Below are 23,166 nucleotides of genomic sequence, written 5' to 3' on the forward strand. Positions count from 1 at the left end.
ATCCAAAATTACCACGAGGTCCAAAGACTTCTTCTCGCTAAGCTCTTGCCTTCCAGCAAGATGATCAAAAATCTCCATGCCATATCGTTCATTACAAGGTCTATGAGACAAGTTTCATCCAGATAAGAGTGGCTTGCTATTCACTACGGGACACCATATACAGTATTACTCATTATTATAATCTTTCCATTTTTGTTGTTGTTTGTTGCGAAGTCATGTCCGACCCATCGCAACTCCATGGACGTTCCTCCAGGCCTTCCAGTCCTCTACCATCCCCCGGAGACCATTTAAGCTCATGCCGACTGCTTCAGTGACTCCATCCAGCCACCTCGTTCTCTGTCGTCCCCTTCTTCTTTTGCCCTCCATCGTTCCCAGCATTAGGCTCTTCTCCAGGGAGTCCTTCCTTCTCATTAGGTGGCCAAAGGATTTGAGTTTCCTCTTCAGGATCTGGCCTTCTAAAGAGCAGTCAGGGTTGGTCTCCTCTAGGACTGACCGGTTGGATCGCCTTGCAGTCCAAGGGACTCGCAGTCCAAACGAATCCTTCCATTACTATAAAGCTTTTAGCTTCACAGCTATTGCCACATTTTTATAACTCAGTTCAAAACTGCTCTATACCGCAGATGTTTTGCAACATTTCTAGACTATACAACGTAATGCGTAATGCCTGGTAATCTGCAAAAGATCATAATCATTAGGTGTCCTGATTACTTTGAACTTTCCACATACTTCTTTCTGAAAGTTCATGCAGGCAATCATATTCAGCACTTTCACCCTATGTGTACGTTGGAACAATTCTTCTCTCAGATATGATTTTCCTTTGTCGTTCTCTATTGACTGTTCCTTCCAATATCTACTCCATGGTTTGCTCAGCTGTCTTAATTCTGACATGTCCTACCCTTGTTTTTGTACCTGTAATCAGTACTGGAAACTTCAAAAGGGGAATTCCAACAAGCAGGCAGGATCTAAGCTCAGGGGTCTTTTGGATCTCAGGGGCCACTAAATTCATAATTTTAAATCCCATGGACCACTAATGACCGGCTGGGTGGGCATGGCTAGGTGGTCATGTGACTGGGTGGGTGTGGCCAACTCAATGGCCAACTCAATGTCACTCACATCGAAGGGTTCCTCGCCGGCCTCTGCTCACCCCTCTCCTGCCAGCCACTCCTCTCCTGCCCACCTGGGCTCCTTAGGGCCCCAACAGGAAGCAGTTGTTGGAGCTAAGCAGCCACCACAAGAAAGAGTTGGCAAAACAGCTCAGTTCAAATTGGATCTGACTGAGAAGGAGACTCAGCAGAAGCACCTCACTGAGGACTAGTAGCATAGGCTTTCCAAGCAGAGGGGAGACCTGCAGGAGTGCAAGGCCAGGTACCGGCACCTGGAGGCTCAGCGGGCTGAGATGTTCAGCCAGTTCCAGGCCATGATGCAGTCCCACTGGAACGAGGCCCTCCGGCTTTTCGCCACCAGCGGCGCTTCCCTCCAGCCTTCGCCCAAAGCCCTGCACCAGGAGGCCGAAGCAGACCCGGAGTCGGAATTTCTGCCCCCCTCCAACCCACACAAAAAGACCTTGAAGGGGGAGACTCTCTGCAGCAACACAAACGTTCATTGCACATATCGGGCCCAGGGGCCGTAGTTTGAGGACCCCTGATTTAGTGCAATATTAAAAAAATGTAAATAATTTTGTAAATAATAAATGTAGATAACGACTGCTAGTTCAGCAGATCAGCGGATCAAATCTCAAGGCGGCTCAAGGTTGACTCAGCCTTCCATCCTTCCGAGGTGGGTGAAATGAGGACCCAGATTATTAGGGGGCAATATGCTATTTAGTATACTGTCTTTGGTGTAAGCCGCCCAGAGTCCTCGGAGAGTGGGCGGCATAGAAATATGACTAATAAATATGACTAATAAACACAACCCCCCCCCAACACAATAGAACTCACAGTGAAGACAGAAAATCCCTAACCATAATAAATCACATTAACAAAACACCCAGTCCTACTGCACCAGTGTGAACATGTTACACATTGCGCCGGCCCTGCAAGTCCATCATACTACGTAGTTATGATGTTATTTCTAGAAGGTCCCTTCTAACTCTATTCTGATTGATCGATTGAAAATACAATTAAGTTCCAAAAGGAAAGGAACTAAAGATTGTGTCAGGAACAATTGAGGCTCACCTGATCCTTCTGTTTGAGGAGCATCTTCAGTATCTTCTCAGTGAAAAAAAAGAGATAAAATCCCCCGAAGACAACAGCAGATTTGGAGACATAATCGTCTTTCTGTGGATTGAACCCAAAGGCCTGGAGGAGATGGGGAGAAAAAGGGTCGGCTGTCAAAAGTATAAATAAATAAATATTAGTTTTCTGAGGTTTTCGTGGGTGTTTGTATGTAGGTCTTTGGTTATTTGGGTTTTCTCCCGCATAAAATTGGAAGTCTTGGCGATGTTTCGACGAAGTCTCATTCGTCATCTTCAAGCTGGTGTTTTCTCACAATGCTCACATTGCTCCTAGAAGCACGAAGCCGAAAACACCAGCCTGAAGATGACGAATGAGACTTCGTCGAAACGTCGCCAAGACACTTCCAATTTTACGCGGGAGAAAACCCGAATAACTAAAGACCTACAAATAAATATTACCCTCCTCTCTTATCTAAAGTTCTCTCTTCTTTTCTTCTCACCTCTAAGGGTAGGCTAAAGAGGAGCTAAAAAGCTCCAGAGCTTCAGAATCTACCTGAGAAATGCATTTCCTGATCATGAGTGGCAACAAATTCATAGAGACATAACATGTCTCTAAGTTAGCCCGCATCAGATGCCATCTCCTCTTGCTAAGCAACTAACAAATGAATGTGTAGCTATCTTTGATTTTGATGTGTTGAAGTTTCTGCTTTTCATGAGTGCATCTTAAACTTCTTGTTTCTAATTATGCTCTGCCTTGTGCACAATTCTAAAACGCGTTCAACAATACAGCTGCACACTCTTCTATAGGAATACATTCCTTTCACATGGAGACTATGTCCCAGAGAATGCTGGACTTGAAATCTGGCATTATACGTAGAAGGTAAAATAAGCAAGCTAATAAAATCCAACAATTTAGCTGGTGAGTTCCAGTTGCAAACTGAAGTTGCACAGTTAAAAATTCGGTTAAGAGACAGGAGCACAAAAATCATCACTTGACATTTCAGTTCCATGATGAACCAGTTGATGTGTCATGCACAGTATTAGCATGTGAAAGGTATGTTTCCTATTCATTTTAGATCAGATACACTGTGGGCCTTGCATGCTTTCATGAGGAATACAGGCTATCAGAAAGACTTGGAACTACCCATGTTTCCCCAAAAATAAGAAGATAAAAACAGGTCTTATATTAATTTTTGCTCCAAAAGACGTATTAGGGCTTATTTTCTGGTTAGGTCTTCTTTTTGGGGAAATACGGTACTAAATGCATCCTGACAATCTTAACTGGGGCTTATTTTAGGGGTTCGGCTTATATTACGAGCATCCTGAAAAATCACGCTAGGGCCGTGATGGCGAACCTATGGCACGCGTGCCACAGGTGGCACGCGGAGCCATATCTGTGGGCACGCGAGCGTTGCCCTAGCTCAGCTCCAGCACACATGTGCATGCAGGCCAGCTGATTTTCGGGCGTTCCAGGCCCACCGGAAGTCGGGAAATGGGCCATTTCCGGCCTCCAGAGGGCCTCCGGGGGGATTGGAGAAGGCTGTTTTTGTTCTCCCCAGGCTCCTAGAAAGGCTCTGGAGCCTGGGGAGGCGAAAAACAGGCCTTCCGGTCCCACTGTGCCATTGTGTGCCAATAGCAGGGAGAACGCGGAGGGGTCGCACGCACATGCACGGTGGGGCGGGGTGCACTGAATTATGGGTGCGGGCGCATGCACATGCGACACCCCTGCGCTCCCCCCCGCTTTTGGCACGCAATGGCAAAAAGGTTAGCCATCACTGTGCTAGGGCTTATTTTCCAGTTGGGTCTTATCTGCTACTCTGTGCTAAAAAATCTTCATCACAAAAGCAGGATGAAAAGGGCCAATGCCTTTTATGCCCCACGCCTCCCTGCATTAAAGGAGTCTGCTAGAGCAGAGTTCCCCAATCTTTCCAGCTTGGCAGAGCAGCTGAGGTGGGGGTGGCGGGGAGAGAGAGGGGATGCTTCCGCACAAGTGGCCGGCAAGCATACACACGCAGCTCCATTTGCACAAGCGGCGGGCACGCACGCCTGCCGCTCGTGCAAATGGAGCACACGCACATACACGCTCTTCTGTGCTAATCACACAAATGGGGATGCACACGCACACCTGCTCGCCCGTTTCTGCACCCCGGTTCCGAACGGCTCATGGCCCAATAGAGGTCCGGGCGTTGGAGCTCTCTGTGCTGTAGAATGTGGAAACACGTTTCCCACTCCCTATTGGTCTTTCCCCTAACCCTTTTCCTGGGAAATTACTATGGTCAACATATTTGCTGCCAGAGCACTTAGCAGGAAATTAAATTAAGCACACTTTGGCTTAAACTAGCACACTTGACCTGTGATTTTCTGTTGATAAGGGATTCCTGCCAAGTTAGATTGGCCCTTTTAATCTGTGTTCCTTCCTTGACATTTGTTCTCAAGATGCCGGGTTCCAGATTGAGTTGATTTACTCTTACATGAATAAAAAAAAAAAAAATCACTTCCCGAAAGGCAAACGCCTAAATTAACGGTCCATTGTTTCCTTGTGCTAACACTCCACAACCCAATATTTGGATGGCTTGCATATTTCCACCCTAAGTACAAATGAAAGGAGCTCGGTGATTCTGTATCACTTCCCCGGAAAGCGGTGAACGGCTACCACAAAGTAGGTCACACTGCAGACACCACACAATCATCGACAATTGCATAACCCAGGCCCGGAGGCCCTTGTCCTACCTCCGGAATGAGCTGGAAGAGGGCGTTGGAATAAAGCGTGCCAATGGCCAGAGCTATGAAGTAGAGGAGCAGCCGCTTGTAAAAGGTCTTCTTCATGAAAGGAACCACACTGGCCCCGATCAGGGAGCAGAGGGAAATGATGGTCACACACAGGAAACCGTATCCCCAGACTGCCAGGGTCAACCCCGCCCCGAGGAAATCACAGGAGGGAGAAAGACACAGGAGGGAAAAAAACAACAACAACCAGAACGTACAAATATGAATTCACACCGAGGGATGAAAAGAGGAGAGAAGGAACAGAGGACAGGGAGAGAGAGGGAGAGAGAGAGGGAGAGGGAGAGAGAGAAGATATTTATTAATGATTGATATGCAAATCAAGATTGATTCAGGCATGCTTGAAGCACTCTTGGGCACCGTAGCACTACGGAAAGCTCCTTCTTGATGGGAAGTCCAACATGGTCCAGGAGAAGGGCCTTCTTCGGAACATCTTATCCCCTGAGGTGAGATTGGCTCCCATCCTTCTGACCTCTGCAAGGACCTGAAGACTTGGTACTGCCAGATGACCTGGGTCCCCAATGAGGGAGCATCATCACCCCGCTGGAGATGGTTGATGAATTATGGGGCAATCCCATCTCCTTCCCGTGCATCCTGGTTCCCCCTCTCCTTGTTTTTTCACTATAATTTTATTTTGATTGGGACTTCCGTTTTTCTCGTTTTGGAAATGCTCATCTATTAGGAGGTTAATGTTTTTAGGGCTGTAAGCTGCCCAGAGTCGTTTTGATAGGAGAGGGGTGGCAAATTAATCAACCAATCAAATAAATAAATAATCAAAAACACAAGGGAAGGGAAGAGACCCTCCGCAGGCAATGAAGATCAATAAATATAACCTCGCTATAAGGGTCTCTAGTATTAATCTCATAATTTCAACCAGATTGGAAGTTTTGCTAATTTTACGATCCAACTCACAGTGTTCAGATTGGTGCTGAAGCTGTAAGTCTCCAGCGAGGTAGACTTCCAAGTTATCTCTAATCCAGTAGTAGAACATTTTCCCCAAATCTGTTTAGCACATAGACTCAAGAAGGCGATGAAGTGCCAGAGCCCAAGAGTGATGCAGGCAAAACCATGCCATCTTTTGCCTATGTACATGCTTCTCCGTTATAGGACAGGCGCAGAACTGAAATATTTGTTGCCCGAGTCATCGAGATTCTTAACAACTGATTGGCACCGTCATATTTCGACAGTGTTTAACGAGACAATTTGACAATGGAGATGGCACATCGACAATTATTTCTGTTCCTGTTGGATCACGAAGACATATTTTAGTTTTCAAGCAACCAAACATAACGTTTTACGGTTTGGGAACGAAAATACCCATGAACTCTATGGAAAAAAAGGATTACGCAAAACAATGCTATAGATCAGGGGCAGTGGTGGGATTCAATTTTTTTTTTACTACCGGTTCTGTGGGCGTGGCTTGGTGGGCGTGGCAAGGGAAGGATACTGTAAAATCCCCATTTCCTCCCGATCAGCTGGGACTCGGGAGGAAGAGAATAGATGGGGGTGGGGCCAGTCAAAGGTGGTATTTGCCGGTTCTCCAAACTACTCAAAATTTCCACTACCGGTTCTCCAGAACTGGTCAGAACCTGCTGAGTACCACCTCTGATCAGGGGTCTCCAACAACTTTACAACTTGTGGAATTCAACTCCCAGCGCATGCTGGCTGAGGAATTCTGGGAGTTGAAGTCCACAAGTCGTAAAGTTGCCAAGGTTGGAGACCCTTGCTATAGATAGTCTGGCATTATAGATTTTCTTTTATTGGCCAAGTGTGATTGGACGCACAAGGAATTTGTCTTGGTGCACATGCTCTCAGTGTACATAAAAGAAAAGATACGTATCCATATAAAGCGAAAGTTGAAAGGCTTCCAAAGGAATGATTTCTTTTTATTCTTTTCTTCTTTTTTTTTTTTTCCAAATGAGAGAAGCCAATTAGTAAGAAGACTAGTACAGAGGCCATAAAAATAGTCTTTCCCATAAAGGGCGAAATGAACTCTCGTTGCGATCCTCACCTTTGCCCGAGAGACATGGTTATCTACTGCTATGCCACCAAAGCTGAGCCAGAATGTTATGCCAGGAGACAATGATGTCTTTTAAAACCTGCAACTAGAGTTCATGGCTATATTTAAGACGTCCCCAAAACGTACAATCAAAACCCACAATTTACTGAAGATTAGATCTCACACAGCCTCCAAGAAATGTCCTCCATTAGTGAAAATAAACCAATTACTGAAAGAGGAACCGATAAAAGAAACCTGAGAAGTCAAGATAAAAGGATGTCCTCCCATCTACCGGTGCCAACATGGCGTTTCTTCCTTTCGTTTGCACAAAAAATGACCTTTATAATGCTCAGCCATTGCTTTTTCCCGCCTACATTGTTTAACAGGCCAAAAAGACACCGCAGTGTTAGAAAACCCGGAGTTTAAGTACCTCTCATTTATAATAATGCTCTTTGGAAATGCAACCAAGCTAGCTTCCATTTATAGTCAAAGCTTATTAAGAGGCACAATCCTTCAAGAACTTCTCACTGTTAATATGCACTATGGAAAAAAAAAATCAGTTTTTTTGATTGGAATGGAGAGCTAAGCAGTTCGACATTTCGGGTCTCACCAGGCTCAAGGTTGACTCAGCCTTCCGTCCTTCCGAGGTGGGTAAAATGAGGATCCAGATTGTTGGGCGCAAGAGGCTGACTCTGTAAACCGCTTAGAGAGGGCTGTAAAAGCACTGTGAAGCGGTATATACGTCTAAGTGCTATTGCTATTGTCCGTCCTTCCTTCCTTCCTTCCTTCCTTCCTTCTTTCCTTCTTCCCTTCCCTCTGCTCACTGCCAACAGTTCGATCCTGACTGGCTCAAGGTTGTCTCAGCCTTCCATCCTTCCGAGGTGGGTAAAATGAGGACCCAGAATGTTGGGGGCAAGAGGCTGACTCTGTAAATCGCTTAGAGAGGGCTGTAAAAGCACTGTGAAGCGGTATATACGTCTAAATGCTATTGCTATTATCTGTCCTTCCTTCCTTCCTTCCTTCCTTCCTTCCTTCCTTCCTTCCTTCCTTCCTTCCTTCCTTCCTTCCTTCCTTCCCACCCTCTGCCCACTGCCAGCAGTTCAATCCTGACTGGCTCAAGGTTGACTCAGCCTTCCATCCTTCTGAGGTGGGTAAAATGAGGATCCAGATTGTTGGGGGCAAGAGGCTGACTCTGTAAACCGCTTAGAGACGGCTGTAAAAGCACTGTGAAGCGGTATATACATCTAAATGCTATTGCTATTATCTGTCCTTCCTTCCTTCCTTCCTTCCTTCCTTCCTTCCTTCCTTCCTTCCCTCTGCCCACTGCCAGCAGTTCGATCCTGACTGGCTCAAGGGCTGTAAAAGCACTGTGAAGCAGTATATACGTCTAAGTGCTATTGCTATTGTCCGTCCTTCCTTCCTTCCTTCCTTCCTTCCTTCCTTCCTTCCTTCCTTCCTTCCTTCCCTCCCTCCCTCCCTCCCTCCCTCCCTCTGCCCACTGCCAGCAGTTTGATCCTGACTGGCTCAAGGTTGTCTCAGCCTTCCATCCTTCCGAGGTGGGTAAAATGAGGACCCAGATTGTTGGGGGCAAGAGGCTGACTCTATAAACCGCTTAGAGAGGGCACCGTGCACTGTGAAGTGGTATATAAGTCTAAGTGCTTAGTGCTATTGCTATCTAACTGTGGAGGGGACTTGAGGATTGCCTTCTAGGTTTTTGTCAACATGTCCCATGTGCAGGCGTAGAAATCATGCCCACGCCTGGACATAACACACGAAGCAGAACCTTTATTCTACTCCCTCTATTTTTAGGAAACCTCCCTGGGCCCGAGAGGTGAAGAATCCAATTTCAGAAGCCGCTGAGAATTCAGCAGCCGATCGGGTTCACCAGGAGACAAATTGGCGGACGTGATGGGTGATGGGAATGTGTGAGCAGGAGAGGGTTTGTTCTTACTGCACCTCAGGGATCAGCTGGAACAGGGCGTTAGAGAACAGAGTGCCGATGGAGAGCGCGATGAAATAAGTTAGGATTCGTGGGAAAAAGACCTTCTCAGTGCAGGGCACGATGAAGACTCCAAGGAGGGAGGCCAGGTTAATCAGTGTAACACTGAAGAACCCGAAACCCCACACTGTAAACGAGAAGAAAGAAGGGCATGTTTACTCCAAATAATTAAAAACTGAGAATGGGCCTTTAAACATGGGGGATGCTGGAAAGGTCTAAGCCAGAGGTGCCAAACTCGATTTGAGGGCCGCATCAGGGTTGAGTTTGACCTCAGGTGGGCGGGGTGGGTGGGGTGGGCGGGACCAGGGGGCGTGGCCAGCTTGACATCACTCGTGTCATGGGAGGGGGGCACCTGTGGTGGCCCAAGTGCTCTGCCAGTGAAAATAGGCTCCCGAGCTCCGTTTTCAGCTGCGATGGCCTCCCGCAACCCTCTGCCAGTGAAAATGGAGCTTGGGAGGGCCGCCCGTGGGCCGCTCCTTCACAGTTTCCAAGGGGGGCCTTGCGGGCCAGATCTAAGCACCCCACGGCAGGGGTGAAATCCAGCAGGTTTTGACAGGTTCTGGAGAACTGGTAGTGGAAATTCGGAGCAGTTCGGAGAACCGGCAAATGCCACCTCTGGCGACCTCCCAGAGTGGGGTGGGAATGGAGATTTTGCAGTATCCTTCCCCCAGGAGTGGGGAGGGAATGGGGATTTTGCAGTATCCTTTCCCCAGGGGTGGGGTGGGAATGGGGATTTTGCAGTATCCTTCTCCTGAAGTGGGGAGGGAATGGGGATTTTGCAGTATCCTTCCCTTGGAGTGGAGAGGGAATGGGGATTTTGCAGTATCCTCCCCTTGGAGTGGAGAGGGAATGGGGATTTTGCAGTATCCTTTTCTTGGAGTGGAGAGGGAATGGGGATTTTGCAGTATCCTTCCCCCAGGAGTGGGGAGGGAATGGGGATTTTGCAGTATCCTTCCCCCCAGAAGTGGGATGAGAATGGAGATTTTGCAGTAGCCTTCCCCTGCCACGCCCACCAAGCCACACCCACAGAACCGGTATTTTTAAAAAATTTGATTTCAGCACTGCCCCGCAGGCCTTGAATTTGATACCCGTGGTCTAAGCTAATGGCAGAAAAGTTCTTTTGCAAGTTGACTTGGAAGCTTTTGACCAGCAACTCTTCCAAACAAGTTGGCTAATTCCCCCCATTTTTTCCTCCGGGGAGGCGTGGGGGTGGGCGAAGGAAGCCGTTCCATCTTATAACTCAAACCTTAGTCCATGAACGGCGTCAAAAGATCAGACACCGGCAGGGGAGCCGACCTGTAACTGGACGAGGCTAAAGCTTGAGGTTGAAAAACAAAGTCCTAATGGAAAAGTTGAACGTGTGTTTTGAGAAATTGAAAAAGCTCACCGCAATGTCATCCGAGTTATGTCATTCAATAAAAGTTTGGCTTGGATTGCCCGGCTTATAGCCAAAGCAAACTGTGACCAGCCAAAAAAAAAAACCAAAAAAGCAATATGGGTTAATTATTTTTTAAAGAGAAACTTGGGATAAAATACCTCAAAACTGTGTTTGTTAACTAGGGGCCTGATTGTCCTATCTCTGAAAGATAGGAATTGTGCTCAGATCCATTTCAGATCTTGTATACAACTTCTTCAGCATCCTATTTACATATATTAAATATATTTTACATATATTTACATATATTTTACATCCTACTTACATATATTTACATATATTAAATATATTTTACATATATTTATATTTGTATATAACTCCCACTCCCAAATCCACCAAAAGGACGAGGTCAACATTTTTGTACATCTCTTTGTTGCTTTTTTTTTTATTTATTTATTTTGGGGGATGGAAGGGATTAAATGGGTGGTTTAAGGCTGCAAGGCTATAAGAAACCTACCATACCCATTAAAGGCCCTCAATTAGAAAAATTACATTAAAACCCCTAAATTGGAAAAACTGGAATTTAAGGGACCAAAAGAGGCATCATAGTTTTTGCATGAACTCACCATCTCCTGGGAACTGGCCCAAAGTTACCCAGCCAGTTTTCACGCCTAAAGTAGAACTAGAACTCACAGTCTCCTGGTGACTGGCCCAAAGTCACCCAGCCAGTTTTCACACCTAAGGTGGAACTAGAACTCATTGTCTCCTTGTGATTGGACCAGTCACCCAGCTAGCTTTCTTGCCTAAGGAAGAACTAGAACTCACAGTCTCCTGGTGACTGACCCAAAGTCACCTAGCCAGTTTTCACGCCTAAGGCGGGACTAGAACTCAACAACTCCTGGTTTCTAGGCCAGCATCTTAACCCCTACACCAAACTGACTCTCCGAAGTAGATACTTACTTGAAATTAAGCGGTTGTAAAGCCATCTTTGCAAGCAGGCTCAGAAGCTTCCTGAAAACCAGTTTTGGAAAGCAACGCACACATTTTTTAAAAAAAAACGTTAAAAGAGAATAAAGCTTTGTACATCCACTTTTAATCCCTCTGTTTCTTGCAGCTTCTGTGCTACAAGACTAACCTTTATAGCACAGAGGCAACCGGAAAGGGAAAACGGATTAGAAGGACACTTGTTCTTCACTCAACATCTTGAGAAGGTGATTAGGAAGATTAAGGCTTAAATGCCACGAAGGCGCCAGATATAACAGGTCGAGTGCACGCACCTTCTGTAGCGCTTGGTTTCCCTTCCTTCATCCATTCCTCTTCTTCCTTCTCCAGGTTCTCTGGCATGCAGGCCCTGGACTCCAGCTGCTGCAAGATAGTCGGGCAGAAGTCTTTGAACTCGCTCTGCCCCAGATGGGACGATTCACTCAGATTGTGGGTGGTGAAGAGTTCCGAAGAACTGAAGCACTACAAGGCAAAAAAGGTTTGAGATTTCCACAGTGGGTCTTGGGCGTCTTCAGATACTGCCTCTCATCACCTTTCCTTAACTTCTCAACCACAGCGTCTTCTCCCTCCCTCTCAGGCATTCAGAAGCAGGGTGGATTTGATTTAAATCGAGTCGATTTAAATCATGATTTAAATCATGGTTTAAATCACTAGTAAAAAGGCTTGATTTAAATCAACTCGATTTAAATCATAATTTTTAAAGAGCAACTGTCATCTCTGCTACTCCTTTGACCCGCTGTTGACTCACCGATAGTTCCAGTGTTGCAGAATATACAGCCTCATGCTACAGAACTAAGCTCCATTTCATGCTGAATAAACTAAATTATTTATGTATCTCCAATAGAAAACTATCTAACGATAGATTTTTACCCCAAAAGTTTATTAAAATAAATTCGATAAAAATAAAAAAAAATCCGATTTAAATCAAAAAAATCTGATTTTTTTGTTTTTTTTTAAAAAAAAAATCATTGATTTTTATCCACCCTGTTCAGAAGCAACTCCTACCGCCAGTTTTTGATATTCTGTAACAGTGTTTCTCAACCTTGGTAGCTTGAAGATGGGTGGACTTCAACTCGCAGAACCCCCCAGCCAGCGATGCTGGAACCCCCAAATCCCACTCCTGGCTGGCCCCGCCCCGCCCCTCCCTTCCTAGGAGTCCCCACACGGCCCATTTTGGATGCAGGTAATTGCAGGGCACGCGTGGAGGCTCAGAGAGGGTGAAAAACGGGCCTACCAGAAATTCGTGAAAGCCGGAAGAGGGCCTCCAGAGCCTGGGGAGGGCGTTTTCGTCCTCCCGGAGGCTCGAAAAAAGCCTCCAGAGCCCAGGGAGGGCAAAAATGTCCCCCCCCCCCACCGTGGAGCAGAAGACCGACTAGGCCACGCCCACCATGGCCACGCCTACCCAGCAACTGGGCAGAGAACCTTTTGCTAAAATTTTTGAAGCCCACCCCTCTTCCTTTTTCCAAAGACTCTCCTCTAGATGAACCCTCCCAACAGAGCAAAAACTGTAGGATATAACTCTTCCTATTTTGAACCAGGGGTGAAATGCTCCCGGTTCGGACCGGATCGCCCGATCCGGTAGCAATGGAGACGGGTGGTTCGGAGAACTGGTAGCAAAAATCCCTGCCCCCCCCCATTTCTCAGCTGAGCTGCGCAATCATCAGAGGCTTTTTTCAGCTCCTTTCAGCTTCAGCACCGCCTAATTAGCACAACTTGATTGGATCGGCCTCCTGACTCTCAGCTGATTTGCTCTCAGCTGTTTTGCACAGGGCTCTGCTGCTTGCTGCAAAGAGGTAAATTGCTGGGAGCAGATTTTTTTTTCCCCCTTGTGCTAATCAAGCTATGCTGAAAACGAAAACGAAAGTCAAGTAAAGCAGGCTTTAAAGCAACGAGGCAAAATTGCTCGGAGGCAGAGGCAGATTTCTTTTCCTTCTTTTCCTCACCAAAAAAGGTAGGTGCGTCTTAGACTCCGGTGCGTCTTATACTCCGAAAAATAGGGTAAGTTTGTTTTCTTCTAATGTAATTCCAAGGTTAAAATTCTTATGAAAGCACCGTAAGCCCTGAATTGTACGTCAATCTATACATGCGCAACGGTTCTCTGGATAAATTACATTAATATGTAATAATTGGGGGGGGGGGAGTTGATGAAGATTCTTCTGAAATGAAAAGGAGGAGATAGTCATAATGGGAAAGCAGAGGTGATTACCCAGGAGATGTTCCGGTGGTGTGGCTGCCGCCGCCGTGCGTGACTGACATTGTGCCGTTCGACGCCCACATGCAGGTGTCCCAACAGAGATTTCAGCTGCTGCAGGCTGAGCTTGTCCTCTTCACCATAACGGAGGAAAAGGTCCTGCAGAAAGGAGGCTGCTGTGATGGGAGGTGGGGCCAAGGCCTCTGTGCCAGCCCGTGTCCGTGAAGTCAGAAGTAGGAGGTACAGTTGCAGCACCAAGGTCCATCTCCAAAACCCTCCATTCCAAAACATGGTTTCAAAGCTGAAAAGACAGACCCGGGGCCTTGGATTAGCATTGCTCCTGAAAACCTGTTGTGGCCCGCCAGTGGCTAGTGGCCAGCGGAGCTGACAGCAGATTCGGACAGTGAGGAGGTTGGGGGGGAACATGGGCCAGTCCTGGAGTCTGGGGAAGGCTCTGATGAGGGCTCTGCGTCGGAGGCAGAGATGGGGCTAGGGCCGTATGACAGTTTATTTATTTATTTATTTATTATTCAAACTTCTATACCGCCCTTCTCCTTTCGGACTCAGGGCGGTGAACAGCCAAAATAAAAACATTTATACATAACATTACAATTAAAAACAGATTTAAAATAATTAATAAATTTGGCCCATAATTTAAAATTTGTCAATTTAAAATCAGTATCAAAATTTTAAAAACCAACCCTAAAATCAAGACAGACCGGCTAACTGAAAAAAGTAAGTTTTTAGGGCCCGACGAAAAGTCCTGAGGTCGGAGATCACTCGTATCTCTGGGGGTAGATTGTTCCAGAGGGTAGGTGCCACCACAGAGAAGGCTCTCCTCCTGGGGGTCGCCAACCGGCATTGTCTGGCCGACGGCACCCTGAGGAGGCCCTCTCTGTGGGAGCGAACTGGCCGGTGGGAGGCAATTGGTGGCAGAAGGCGGTCCCATAAGTACCCCGGCCCTAAGCCATGGAGCGCTTTAAAGATGATCACCAACACCATGAAGCGCATCCGGAAGGGAGGTGAGGCAGGATAAACACTTCACAACATGTTTATTGGCTAACAATAACAGCTAACAGTGACTCGCTCTGGTTAGCTAACTACCATGGAGAGCGAGCAGCGTTTGAGGCACTGACAGCTCTTTTATACTCAGCTGTCAGAAGCTGGGCCAATCAGGAGCCACCAATTTCCCGCCAGCTACCTGCCGCACATGGACCAATTGGCTGCTCTATTGGCCGCTCGTGCTTGCCGTCCGGACGTAACACCTATCAGCTGCCTTCAGAGTCAGACATCAGTGAGGTAGATGAACAGCTGGGGCCTGTTCCCAGCGTGCGCATGCACAGAGTTGCCAGACGAAGGGAAAGAGCCTTGATAGTACAGGGGTTAGTGCACCCTGTTATTAACACAGCTGCCTGCAATTTCTGCTGGTTCGAATATCTCCAAGGCTCAAGGTTGACTCAGCCTTCCATCCTTTCTAAGGTAGGTGAAATGAGGACCCAGTTTGTGGGGGCAATAAGCTGACTTTGTATAAAATATACAAAAGAATGAAGGCTATTGCTTAACGCATTGTAAGCCGCCCTGAGTCTCCGGAGAAGGGCGGCATATAAATCAAATTAAAAAAATTAAAAAAAAAAAAAACAGCTAAAGAACAAGGGTCGACTAGGGAGTAAGGCCACAGGTGGACGATGAAGGGCCCCTCCCAGAGGAAATAAAAGAGGAGCGAAAGGGGAGTGGAGTTTGCAGGAGACAATTAGTTCGCTTAATTGGTTCGTGACTCCTTGCCAAGTTTTGAAGATATCGGCCTGGCAGCTCTCCAAGATAGATAAGGTCTGCGACTGTAACTTCTCCCTTGAAAGAGGTTGCTGGATGTGAATGAGAAGAATTCACAGTCACTTAATTAAAAGGGGATTTTGTCGGGACAAGGAGTCTGCTTCATGCTCTTGGGAAGCCTACGTCAGAACAAAACCCTGGTTCCGTTCCTAACCATATTTATTCAATAATTCTTGCTACATTCAAAATAAAACAGATAGTACAGCGAAGAGATGTCTGGGCAATGGAGATGGCCCCAAAGATTGTTTGGGGGGAAGGAAGAGCAAAGGCCACCATCATCAGGGGGGATAATGAAAAGAGGGGGGAATTACCAAAGGCAGAGATGAGATTCTCTCATATATTGTTCCATTTGCATTGCGGTTTCAAATTCTATTAAATCTACACTTGCATTTATTTGTACTGCCGACCTTTCGATGGACCAGATTCAAAGAAAGATAGAATACCAAATATCAAAATATCAATAGGAAATCTAAAAAAAAAAACCAAAAAATTGAAAAAATGAAAGAGGAATCAAAGCAATTCCCCAAGAAGACAATTGGAGCAAAGAACATGGAGCAAAGAACTGAGGCTCGGCCGGGAGGAGGAGACTTGGCCAAAGAATTTCAGATAACCGTAATCTTACTGTGGTTGGCAGAATGCCCAGAAGCAATTTGCAGGAAAACTGACGAGATAAACAAGAGTAGAATCAAACGTTTCTGGAATTAACACACGAAGGAATATGAACAAAGTTGTTTCCTCCTTCCCCCGGCCGAGCCTCATTTTTTTTCAACGAAGACCAGGAACTGGAGAAGACATAGTCAAGTGGACTTTCTTGGGTTTTTTCTTTGAAAATGTTTTGCTTCTCATCCAAGAAGCTTCTTCAGTTCTAACTGAAAAACTAAAAAAAACAACAAACCTTTGGGACAACCATGACCTGGATGTTGTGGCCCATCGGCGGCCTGTGCAGTTAGTAGCTGATTCCGACAGCGAGGAGGCTGGTGTGGTGCTGCGCCAGCAGCCTGTGCAGCTGGCGCTCAAGTCGGACAATGAGGAGGCTGGAGAAGATGTGGTGCCAGAGGCGGGGATTCAGCCAGGGCCTTCAGAACCTCCAGAAGCTCCCATAAGTGAAGAGGACGAAGAGGAGGAGCCTCTTCTCGATGCACGGGTGCTCAGAGCTGCCAAAAGGCAGGAGTGGCTCCTCAGGAGGAGGTCTCCTCGAGAGTAAGGCTTGGGGCTAATTGGCCACTCCCCTAGCCTATTTAAGGAAGGACGACGACTGATGCAATTTGCAGGCAACAACTTCATTCATATTCCTTCGCGTCTTGATTCCAGAAACGTTTGATTCTACTCTTGTTTATCTTGTCAGTTTTCCTGCAAATTGCTTCTGGGCATTCTGCCAATCACAGTAAGATTACGGTTATCTGAAATACTGTGCCTCAGAATTGTGTTATTATTCTTTGGATTCTTGTCGGCTGTTAATGAAGTTAAATTAACAGCCCTTGTTCAGAAAAGACTGATTTAAACTGTACTTGTGTTCGAACAACTACTAAGAAAGCTCATTAGTAGTCCTTAATTAGTAAACTAAGATTTGTACAGACTTTGTGTTTGCTGCATTCTTTGGGGTCCGTAGCTGGGACAGAACACTGGGTGATTGAGAATCTCCATAGACAAAGTGAAGATTGATGGAGTTGCCCAACAGATATGTAGGAGGCAATTTTGCAAGAAGTTCCAATTTGGTGCAAGATCTTCAACCTGACGCAAATAATGGAGCTTCTGGATGAGAAGAATTTGGGGCAAATTTCCCCAACATAGAACCCTTCAGAATATCTAGCCAGCCAACATCTCTAGAAGATACTCATGTCTCATATTAAAGAAGGCAGCTTTAGGATTTTATGGAAGACTCGAACCCTTCTTTTATTACCCACAAATTAATAAAGGCTTGATTCAACATGATTATTTGATTAAACTGTTAAGTTTTTTTTAAAGAAGAAATATTAACATTATAAGTATCTGAAAGGGTTTTTTCCCCCTTCCCATCAGTCAAAAATAAATAAATAAATTGAACAAGCATACCTACTTGACAGAAATCTCAGTCAATTTCATAGCATGGTTTAAATCTCATGGCATAGTTTAAGCATTGTACATAAAATGAACTAAATCTGAATTACTGAATAGGCAATTAATTTTAATGCGCTCAAACTTCTTAATGCATAAACACGAACACTTCAGAGGAAATAAAAGATCACAACTTTTTATAGTTCCTCAGGAACTATAAACCACTTCCTAGATGATTTACAACCTTAAATTCAGATTTCAACTGGTACAAATCCATGACGGTTTTGCAGTTTGACTGCTAACCTCTTCATGCATGATGTTAGCATGATCTCCACCTAATTAAGCTAGCTTGAGATTTCACGATAGCAGTTAAGAATGTTGGCCAGTTTGCTATCACAATCGCACAAGATCAACAAATATCCAGACAGCATTGAAGTGAAGGAGCCTGGATAGCTCTGCAGACTAAGCACTGTAATTTAACACCAGCTGTCTGCAATTAAAGTAAGTTCGAATCTCCCCAGGCTCAAGGTTGACTCAGCCTTCCATCCTTTCTAAGGTAGGTAAATTGAGGACCCAGTTTGTGGGGGCAATAAGCTGACTTTGTATAAAATATCAAAAGTATGAAGGCTATTGCTTAACGCACTGTAAGCCGCCCTGAGTCTCCGGAGAAGGGTGGCATATAAATCAAATTAAAAAAAAAAAAAGTGACTTACCCAACACAGCAAAATTTCCACAAAACCTTTCCAAACACAAAAAGTTACAGGGAATTAAGACTCTCTCCAAATTCTGCTAAGCGGCTAAGAAATAAATCTGCAGCAGCAATTCTACCTGAAAAGAATCAAAATGTCATCAATCCAGACTTGTGAGGGGCAAGGAGGTTTTTTTCTATTCGACTGAACTGCCACAACGTTTAATTTACATTTTAAATTTCATAAACTTGAAGTCTAACCACTGCTTACCATTCATAATGCAAACGTTAAAAAGAGAACATACCCAGACCACGAACGAAGAAACTTGGTGGCAGGAACTGAAAATAAGATGTCCCTTGAAAAGAGCATCTGATTTACTCATCAGGAAGGGGATCTCCTGGTATATGAAGGACGCGGAAGTTAAAAGAAGAACCTGTGTCTACAAAGGTGGTTCTGGATTTGTGTTTCACAATTTCCCAAGGTAATATTCTGAGCACAGAGGGCATGTTGACCTCTGTTGGTAGTTTTTTTTCCCCCTGGGGTAAGCCGTCCTTGCCCTCTATTGATTAAGCAATCCATGTTGATCACCATCAGACCAATTCCTTGAATCAACATGGGCTTTAACCTTAAAGATAACCAACCTCCAAACTAATCCAACTGTTTGAGATGCATTGGCCAACTGTGTTGGTACCCTGATTCCCCAAAAATAAGACCCAACCAGAAAATAAGCCCTAGCATGATTTTTCCAGGATGCTCGTAATATAAGCCCTACCCCCAAAATAAGCCCCAGTTAAGACTGTCAGCCAGATGGATGCATTTACTACCGTATTTTCCCCAAAATAAGACCTAACCAGAAAATAAGCCCTAATGCGTCTTTTGGAACAAAAATTGATATAAGACCTGGTCTTATATTTTCAAAGAAACACGGTACCTTGTCATTCTTACCGGCAGTGCCTTTGTAACTTCGAGCGGTCACTATATGAACTGTTCTAAATCGAGGACTATCTGTATTGTCCCCGAGTCTTCTTAAAGTTTTGCTTTCTTAACCGTTTTTGTCGGCTTCGATTATATTTTATGGATTTTGGCCCTGCATCATTCCATTTGCAAATTATCTTGAAACAGATACCTGGGTGATTCAGAAAAACATCACCCCTGACAAAAAATAACACAAGAGTTTCCTTATACAAATCAAGCAGAGAAAATGTCTTGGGAAAATTCTTGCTCTCCAGCTAGAACCATACGATGCTGGGACAAAAGTTATCATTAAATATCCATGTAATTAGGCCCAAACCAGAGAATTTCTGTATGAAAAGCACAATAATTATTTACTCTAAGTTTAAAATAACTTTATACCTTAAGTCATAACAAACATAAGAGAGCTGTTTGGGGTCTTGTGTCAGGCGTGAAGTATCGGGACATGATAAGCTCTAGTTAATAGCGATAGCACTTAAGATTTATATACCGCTTCAAAGTGTTATACAGTCCTCTCTAAGAGGTTTACAAATGTCATATTGCCCCTCAATTTGGGTCCTCATTTTACCAGCCTTGGAAAGATACAAGGCTGAGTCAATCTTGAGCCGGTCAATCAAACTGTGGAAGGGGTGAAATACTCCCGATTCGGACCGGATCGCCCGATCCGGTAGTGATGGCGGCGGGTGGTTCAGAGAACCGGTAGGAAAAAGTCCCTGCGCCCCCCCCCCCCACCATGCCCAGCTGAGCTGCAGGATCATCTGAGGCTTTTTTTTTTAACTTTCAAAAGCATTTTTTCTACAACCTCTTCCGACGAAAAAATGCTTTTAAAAGTAAAAAAAAAAAGCTTCTGATGATCGCGCGGCTCAGCTGGGATTGTCAGAGGCTTTTCAAAGCATTTTTTTCTGCAACCTCTTGGCCAAAGAGATGGTAAAAAAAATGCTTTGAAAAGTCTCTGACGATCCCAGCTGAGTTGCCTGATCAGCAGAGGCTTTTCAAAGCATTAGAAAAAAATGCTTTGAAAAGTTAAAAAAAAAAAAAAAGTTGGCCACGCCCACCCAGTCACATTACCCCCACCACCACCAAGCCACGCTCACAGAACCGGTAGTAACAAATTTTACATTTCACCCCTGAACTGCGGGCAGTCGGCAGAGTTCGCCTGCAATACTGCATTCTAACCACTGTGCCACCACGGCTCTTTTAGTTAATCTGATTTATTGCTCATGCTTATACGCAAGAATCTAATCAATTAACAGTCAGCGCTAAATTGGCGCTAGATAAAAGTTAATGGAATTCAGGAAGGGTTGGACTTCGACCACTTGTGGGAACATAACAATTCTAGGCTGATTCCTCTCTTGGCTCCACCCAGGGGTGAAATCCAGCAGGTTCTGACAGGTTCTTAGGAACCGGTAGCGGAAATTTTGAGTGGTTCAGAGAACCGGCAAGTACCATCTCTGGCTGGCCTCAGACTGTGGTGGGAATGGAGATTTTGCAATATCTTTCCCCCAGGAGTGGGGAGGGAATGGGGATTTTGCAGTATCCTTCCCCTGCCACACCCACCAAGCCACACCACGCCCACCAAGCCACGCCCACAGAACTGATAGTAAAAAAAATTTGGATTTCATCACTAGCTCCACTCTTTCTATGAATTTGCGATTCCCATAGAAATTCCCAGAGATGGACTTTGCAATTGAGATGGAATAAATCGCAATTTAGATGGAATTTGCCATTCCCAGTCCTAATATATCTGTCTAATAAATCCAACCAATTCCAAACAAATTAACCTAGCTGCTCCCGTATTTGCATGGCATTTGCGGCTTGCTCATTCAATTCATTCATTCATTCATTCATTCATTCATTCATTCATTCATTCATTCATTCATTCAATTTCTATAGCCACTCATCTGAACCAATCACTCCAGATGGCTTGTAATTCCACAACTATGAAAACAATTTTTTAAAACAATAAACATCCAAAATAAACATATACAGCAACAGAAATAATTAACCAATTTAACAGTAAAGTCAAGAAACGGTGCCCTTAGCATATTCAGAGGAGCTCCGGGTTTGGGTACAGAGCCAAATTTTTGAAGATTTACAAAAGGACAGTGTCAGGATTCCAAATAACACCTCCAACGATAGAAAACTCAGAAGCTTGAGTTTCCTCAAAGTTCCATTTTATTAGAGATGTCATATTGGCACATCTGGGAAAACCCGAATCTGAAAGCTTCCAAGTTTTCCTCACCCAAATGAATGTTCAAGTCCCTGCCCAGCACCCACAAGTCCATCACGAAGTCCAATCAAAGCACCGTCCCAACTGGAGATGCCTCCCAGCTCCAACTGTCCAGGTGCAGGGCAAGATGTCCTTGACTCTCTGAGAAAGGAATGTTATTATGACTACATATATCACCCTGGCTCCACACAATTCCCCCCTCCCAGTTTCCCACAGTAGTAAATGTGGCAGGCCTGAAGGCCCAACGGAAAAGATGGCTTCCAGGCCTGACAGACAGCAGGATTGTGGCCATTCTGATGTCCCAGGGGAAGATATCTTCTGGTTTCTGGAAGCCAACACTCTTTGGACGATGGGCTCTGCAGACGGGCAGAGACTTTTGGAAAAAGATGGTCCTTCTGTTACCACCAGTTCCCACCAGTGTCCCTGAATTCTATCGCCAATTATCAGATAGTCGCAAGTCCTCTGTCACGGGGTACATACAGAACTTAACATTAAACAAATATAAGTAAAGGTAAAGGTTCCCCTCGCACATATGTGCTAGTCGTTCCCGACTCTAGGGGGTTGCTCATCTCTGTTTCAAAGCTGAAGAGCCAGTGCTGTCTGAAGACATCTCCATGGTCATGTGGCCGGCATGACTCAACGCCAAAGGCGCACGGAACGCTGTTACCTTCCCACCAAAGGTGGTCCCTATTTTTCTACTTGCATTTTTTATGTGCTTTCGAACTGCTAGGTTAGGAGAAGCTGGGACAAGTAACAGGAGCTCACCCCGTTACGCGGCACTAGGGATTCGAACCGCTGAACTGCCGACCTTTCGATCGACCAGCTCAGCGTCTTAGCCACTTAGCTCCCGCGTCCCATTGAGACTTTTCTAGGGTCCGATTTGATGCCTTCCCATCAGCAATTCCAGAGAGAAGGGAGGGTTTCATGGGACACTTTATTCACAGAGACTTTCTCCTTGTGGATCCAGAGAGGAAGAAACCCTCACCCTTGTCCCCATTCAATGCCCTGCGATACCCCAAAACTCCCTCCGATTGCCCCAATCACTTCCAAATACAAGGGCCACACAGATAAAGTTTAGGTTGATTATTTTTTAAGGGCTGTTAAACTTACGCTCAGTATAGCAATACTGCTTTCACAGTGCTTTCCAGCCCTCTCTAAGCGGTTTATAGAGCCAGCCTCTTGCTCCCAACAATCTGGGTCCTCATTTGACCCACCTCGGAAGGACGGAAGGCTGAGTCAACCTTGAGCCTGGTGAGATTCGAACTGCCAAACTGCAGGCAGCCGACAGTCAGCACAAGTAGCCTGCAATACTGGACTCTAACCACTGCACCACATACCAGGGGGGTCAAATATTTTTACCAAGTTGCACAACTGCGCAAAAACTTTTAATTACCCTGTTTCCCCCCCAAAATAAGACATCTCCTGATAATAAACCCAATCGGGTTTTTTGAGAGGATGGCAATTAAGGCCAAGCACTTACTTCAGGGTTCAAAAAAATAAAGACGGGGTCTTATTTTCAGGGAAACTCAGTACATATGCTATTTTATTGTCCGTTATTATTATTTCCCTTCCCTAATAGCTGTTATACATATCTCTCCTTTTACTGTATTCTTTGATTGTAAATAATATTAAATAATAATAAATTCTTCAAAATAAAATAGGTCTTCTGCAGTCACGACATAAGCCTAAAACTGAAAATCAGGTTTGTCAGATGTTACATCTTTTCTATCCCGCTCTACGGAGCGGAGAGTTGGTCTCTGACAGAAAGCCACTTGAAGAAACTAGAAGCGTTTGAAATGTGGATTTACAGACGGCTGTTACGTATAAGCTGGGTTGACAAAATCACAAATGAGGAGCTGATAAGCCGCCTGGGAAAGTCAAGGGAAAT

At 45.2% G+C, this 23,166-nt stretch overlaps 1 protein-coding gene across 3 annotated transcripts in view; it reads right to left on the reverse strand.

The window, feature by feature from the left end:
• SLC39A14 (solute carrier family 39 member 14) overlaps positions 1-23,166 on the reverse strand; it is a 53,814-nt gene that overhangs the window by 15,128 nt on the left and 15,520 nt on the right. For 2 of the 3 annotated variants that reach the window (XM_070952410.1, XM_070952408.1), the window contains exons 1-5: positions 18,101-18,174; positions 13,539-13,824; positions 11,608-11,794; positions 4,904-5,073; positions 2,175-2,297 (exon numbers count right to left, since the gene is read on the reverse strand). In XM_070952410.1, the coding sequence (XP_070808511.1) occupies positions 2,175-2,297; positions 4,904-5,073; positions 11,608-11,794; positions 13,539-13,814 (756 nt within the window). In that variant the 5' untranslated portion in view covers positions 13,815-13,824; positions 18,101-18,174. Of the gene's footprint in view, positions 1-2,174; positions 2,298-4,903; positions 5,074-11,607; positions 11,795-13,538; positions 13,825-18,100; positions 18,175-23,166 lie in introns of those variants that run through there. The other variant, XM_070952409.1, reaches the window with a different exon arrangement.

The sequence above is a fragment of the Pituophis catenifer genome, unplaced genomic scaffold (genome assembly GCF_029215685.1).
Source record: "Pituophis catenifer annectens isolate HBS135680 unplaced genomic scaffold, rPitCat1.0.hap2 SCAF_12, whole genome shotgun sequence".
NCBI classification, from domain to species: domain Eukaryota; kingdom Metazoa; phylum Chordata; class Lepidosauria; order Squamata; family Colubridae; genus Pituophis; species Pituophis catenifer.